Source organism: Aquarana catesbeiana, linkage group LG09 (assembly GCF_042186555.1).
Source record: "Aquarana catesbeiana isolate 2022-GZ linkage group LG09, ASM4218655v1, whole genome shotgun sequence".
In the NCBI taxonomy this organism is placed as follows: domain Eukaryota; kingdom Metazoa; phylum Chordata; class Amphibia; order Anura; family Ranidae; genus Aquarana; species Aquarana catesbeiana.
In genome coordinates this window covers 25,419,868-25,425,867 of record NC_133332.1, presented here as the reverse complement: position 1 = coordinate 25,425,867, position 6,000 = coordinate 25,419,868, and the positions used below count along the sequence as shown (strand labels likewise).

Here is a 6,000-nt window from a genome sequence, read left to right as displayed (position 1 = left end):
ATCCAAGAGACCCAAGACAGATGAACTGCAGACAGCTTGGACAGCTTATCTCTACTGGCCTGACCTTGCAGGTCAGTCTGATGTCCCCTCTTACATACCATACCAGTTGGAGTGACCCCCTTCTGAATGGGACTGAAGGGAACGCATTTGGGCTTTCTCCACCAGATTTGAAATGGAGGGACATGTAGAGACTGGAAACTAGTTATAATGCAGAAATCCAATCACTCAAAGCACACACCCATTCAACGTCTGCTAAAACCACCACACTTGTACAAGCCTGCAGGCAACCGTAAATATACAGGTGTCCTATATTCAGAATCATTTTTTACTCCAATAAAAAAACTTAGAAAATAGGAATCACCAATAACAATATCAGGATCAGGGGGATTCCTGAGGCTACTGGAGCTAATGACTTGTGTCCTACAGTCAGAGAGACCCTTTTTCAGCCTACAAGCTGATCCAGATCTTACGGATGTGGAAATCGATGGGGTACATAGAGCACCAGGCCCCAGGAATCTTGACCCCCACAAGGCCTTGTGATGTTATTTGCAGAATACACTTTTTCAGTGTAAAAGAAGCCACCATGCAAAAAGTTTGTGCCTTAGGTCCAGTAAATTTTGAAGGAGCCAAAATCCATCTGCTCCCTGACCTATCAAAGCACACCTTAGATCAGAGACGGGCTCTTCAACCTCTACTGACTCTATTAGAGGAAAATAATGTTCTCTACTGGGGGGGGCCACTCCACCTCCGAATCCAGGAGGTTGGCAAGTCTTACTTTATCAAAGCCATGATATTCACGACATCTTGCAACAACTGGGTCTCCCCCAAATTGCTTCATTAACACCTTCCCGTCCGGCCTATAGTAACAGCTGGGTGGGAGCACGCCTTATAAAGTCCTCCTATAAAGCGTGGCCACACAGCGGCGCGATCTGTCACCGGCTGTGTCCACCGGATACAGCCAATGACTGATCTCTGCACCGGCCCACTGCTAGTGTCATGTGATCGCTGTGACCAATCATAGCATATCACATGACAATTGTAAGCAACGCATGACCTCCTTCCTGTGTTGCTAGCTGTGATTGGTCACAGTAACCACATGGTACAGACAGGCTTTGACCAATAACAGCTAATTACAACAAAAAATGCTGAATGAACCAGGAAAATCCTGATCACTTGTTGGTTACAGCAGTATGTTAAAAAATAAATTCGTAAAAAAAAAAAAAAAAAAAAAAGAAGAAGAAGGAATTTGTAATAAAAAAAGAAAAATACAAAAGTACAGATTAAAAAAAAATAAAATAAAAAAAAATATATTTTTTTTTTACATACTGTCACTAGACAGTGTCCCTGATCACTACCACATCAGGTATGACAACAATGTAGAGTATGTAAAAAAAAAAAAAAAAAAAAAAAAAAAACACACATTGTGAATTTTTTTTTTTTTTAATTTCTTCATTTTTTAAATAATTGTGACAAAAAAAAATAATTACAACTTCAAAAAACTCACCATACTTCTTTCTAAATACCTTGGACTGTCTACTTTTCGAATATGGGTAATTTGGGGGTATTTGTGCTGTCCTGGTGTTTTAGGGCCTCAAGAAATGGGTGTCAGTAGATCTTATTGATCGATTTTTAGATATATACACCATAGTTTGTGGACTCTATAACTTTCCTACAGACTAAATAATAAACACTGATTTCACCAAAGAAATGTACAGGAATACATCTTGACCTAAATTTCTGAAGAAAGATTATTTGCAAAATTTTAAAATCAAATGAAGAAAAATGCTTTTTTTTTTTTTTTCAATATTTTCCTTCTTTTTCCATTTATTTAGCAAACAATAATAATAACAAAAAAAAAAAACAGTGGTGATTAAATACCACCCAAAGAAAGTAGTTTCAGTTCTGGTAAACACTTGGAGTTCTAAGACCTTAAATGAGTGGTGCTCAACCTTTTGAAGAGTGAGGGTCACTCAAGTGATTTGGTAACCAGGCACGGGCCACAATGAAATGGTTCGGATTATGAATTTTTTTTTTATTTTGAGTAGCATAATGAAGATTTTGAACAAGAAGCAGGATCACCATTTTCCATGTGACCAATCCCCGTTGGATGTTTCCCTACTGTTTAACCAGTTGTGGACCACCCCATGCAGATATACTGCTGCAGGGCGGCCGCTCTACTCTTGATCACGTATCGGATATGTGATCTGGCTCTTCTGGGTAGGTAGTGCACTCCCCCGCCTCCCCGGCTGTACTGTGATTCGTTATAGCACAAGCCGATCAGCAGGTCCCGACCACTATTTTATGCCCGGAACCTGCCAATCGGCAGAGCGGATGACAGGCTATTGCAAACAACATGGAACTCTGTCCTGACAGCGGCGGTTTTTCTTCCCTACAAATCACTCCATGCCTCACCTCCCTCCACCCTCTCCTTTTCCAGCCCAGACTACATGCCTCACCTTACTTCCCCCATCCCCAAACTTCATAGCTCACCCTACAACCCCCTTCCAGCCCCAAAGCCTCATCTTACCCCTCAAAACTCCATGTCTAACCTAACCCTCCCTCTGTTCTCCAGACTCCATGCCTCACCCCCCCCCCCATTCTAGCCCAGACTACATGCCTCAACATGTTGCCCCACCCCCATTCGTCATGCATCACCTTACTCCCCCCCATCCTCAAACTCCATGCATGCCTCACGTTAACCCCCTCCCCCCAAACTTAATGCTTCACCTTACGCCCCCCCATAGCCCAAACACCATGCCTCGCCTCCCATCCAGCTCCATAGCTCACCCTACAACCCCCTTCCCCCAGACTCCATGTCTCACCTTACACCCCCATCCAGCCTCCATAGCTCACTCTACAACCCCCCCCCCTTCCCCAGACTCCATATCTCACCTTACACCCCATCCAGCCTCCATAGCTCACCCTACAACCCCCCCTTCCCCCAGACTCCATGTCTCACCTTACACCCCCATCCAGCCTTCATAGCTCACCCTACAACCCCCCCCTTCCCCAGACTCCATGTCTCACCTTACACCCCCATTCAGCCTCCATAGCTCACCCTACAACCCCCCCCCCTTCCCCCAGACTCCATGTCTCACCTTACACCCCCATCCAGCCTCCATAGCTCACCCTACAACCCCCCCCTTCCCCCAGACTCCATGTCTCACCTTAAACCTCCCCCCATCCCCAAACTTCATGCCTCTCCCAGCCTCAATAGCTCACCCTAACCCTCCCCCAGACTCCATGCATGCCTCACTTTAACCCCCTTCCCCCAAACTTCATGCCTCACCTTACGCCCCTCCCCCGAGACCCAAACAACATGCTTCACCCCCCCCATCCCCCAGACTTGATTGCTCACCCTACAACCACCCCTCCCCCCCAAACTCCATGCCTCACATCCCCCTTTCCCCAGACTGCATGCACGCCTAACTTTAACCCCCAAACTTCATACCTCCCCCCCTTACCCCCCCGACTCCATGTCTCACCTTATGCCGCCTCCCCCCTAAACTTTTTGCCTCCCCAAGCTCAGACTTAATAGCTCACCCTACACCCCCCCTTTCCCCAGACTCCATGTCTCACCTTACACCCCCTCCATCCCAAACACCATGCCTTACACCCCCTCCAGCCTCCATAGCTCACCCTACAACCCCCCTCCCCAGCCTCAATAGCTCACCCTAAACCCCATGTCCAACCTCCCCCAGACTCCATGCATGCCATACTTTGATCCCCTTCCCCCAAACTTCATGCTCACCTTACGCCCCTCCCCCCCAGACCCAAACAACATGCTTCCCCCCATCACCCAGACTTGATAGCTCACCCTACAACCCCCCCCAAATTCCATGCCTCACCCCCCCAGACTCCATGCATGCCTCACTTTAACCCTCAACAAACTCCATACCTCACCTTATACCCCCCCCCCCAGACTCCATACCTCACCTTATACTCCCTCCCCCCCCCCAGACTCCATACCTCACCTTATACTTCCCCCCCCCCAGACTCCATACCTCACCTTATACTTCCCCCCCCCAGACTCCATACCTCACCTTATACTTCCCCCCCCAGACTCCATACCTCACCTTAAGCCCCTTCCCTAAACTTCATGCCTCCCCCAGCTCAAACTTAATAGCTGACCCTGCACCCCCTTCCCCCAGACTCCATGTCTCACCCTACAACCCCTTCCCCTAAACTTCATGCCTCCCCCAGCCCAGACTGCATCCCTCACCTTACACCCCCCCAGCTCAGACTACACCCCCCCATATCTCTCCCTGTTCCCCTTCTGTCTTCAACAAACTCAGCAGAGAGCTCGGCTAATTTCCGTAAACAGACTCGGAAGCGTCCGCCACCAATCGGCAATTTCCGCCTCCTCATTCCATCCATTGACCACTTCCAGATCCTGCAGAATAACATTCCACACTCGGTGAAGTCGGAGGTCGGCCATGTTTAATCGTCCGCGGGATTATCATAGTTCCTAAAGTTTACATCATCGGCCGTATCGCAGTGACGGCGCCCGAATACTCTCCAAGTCCCCTTCGGGTGTTCGGCAGTTTCCGGAGATCGCTCGGCTCTTTCCGCCCGGAGATCGCAGAGAAGCGCTTGGCTGGCAGGAGATCGGTGCGATCATGGCGTCCCCGTCCCGGAGACTGCAGACTAAACCCGTTATAACTTGTCTGAAGAGCGTCCTCCTCATCTACACCTTCATCTTCTGGGTGAGGGGGGGGCCTCATATACAGAGATATGGGGGAGGGGGGCCTCATATACAGAGATATGGGGGAGGGGGGACTTTATATACAGAGATATGGGGGAGGGGGGACTTTATATACAGATATATGGGGGGAGGGGGGGATTTTATATACAGAGATATGGGGGAGGGGGGACTTTATATAGAGATCTATGGGGGAGGGGGAACTTTATATACAGATATATGGGGGAGGGGGGGGGGGGATTTTATATACAGAGATATGGGGGAGGGGGGACTTTATATAGAGATATATGGGGGGCTCATATACAGAGATCTGGGGGAGGGGGGACTTTATATAGAGATATATGGGGGAGGGGGACTTTATATAGAGATATATGGGGGGCTCATATACAGAGATATGGGGAGGGGGACTTTATATAGAGATATATGGGGGAGGGGGGACTTTATATACAGATATATGGGGGAGGGGGGGACTTTATATACAGATATATGGGGGGGGACTTTATATAGAAATATATGGGGGGGGGACTTTATATAGAAATATATGGGAAGGGGGGATATGGGGGGGGACTTATATAGAGATATGGGGGAGGGGGGACTTTATATAGAGATATATGGGGAAGGGGGGACTTTATATAGAGATATATGGGGGGGGACTTTATATAGAGATATATGGGGGGGGACTTTATATAGAGATATATGGGGGAGGGGGGGACTTTATATAGAGATATATGGGGGAGGGGGGATATGGGGGGGGGACTTTATATAGAGATATATGGGGGAGGGGGGGACTTTATATAGAGATATATGGGGAAGGGGGGATATGGGGGGGGGGACTTTATCTAGAGATATATGGGGGAGGGGGGGACTTTATATAGAGATATATGGGGGAGGGGGGGGGACTTTATATGGGGGAGGGGGGGAAACTTTTTATATTGAGATATATGGGGGAGGGGGGGAAACTTTTTATATTGAGATATATGGGGGAGGGGGGGAAACTTTTTATATTGAGATATATGGGGGAGGGGGGGAAACTTTTATATTGAGATATATGGGGGAGGGGGGGGAACTTTTTATATTGAGATATATGGGGGAGGGGGGGGAAACTTTTTATATTGAGATATATGGGGGAGGGGGAAACTTTTTATATTGAGATATATGGGGGAGGGGGGGAAACTTTTTATATTGAGATATATGGGGAGGGGAAACTTTATATAGAGATATATGGGGAGGGGGGACTTTATATAGAGATATATGGGGGAGGGGGGGACTTTATATAGAGATATATGGGGGAGGGGGGG

General features: G+C 48.0%; 1 protein-coding gene across 1 annotated transcript in view; it reads left to right on the top strand.

The window, feature by feature from the left end:
• Nucleotides 1–4,288: 4,288 nt before the first annotated feature.
• Nucleotides 4,289–6,000, top strand: part of TSPAN6 (tetraspanin 6) — a 50,560-nt gene continuing 48,848 nt past the window's right edge. Inside the window, 1 exon segment of the mRNA XM_073598148.1 lies at nt 4,289–4,706. Coding sequence (XP_073454249.1) covers nt 4,620–4,706 — 87 coding nt within the window. The 5' untranslated portion in view covers nt 4,289–4,619.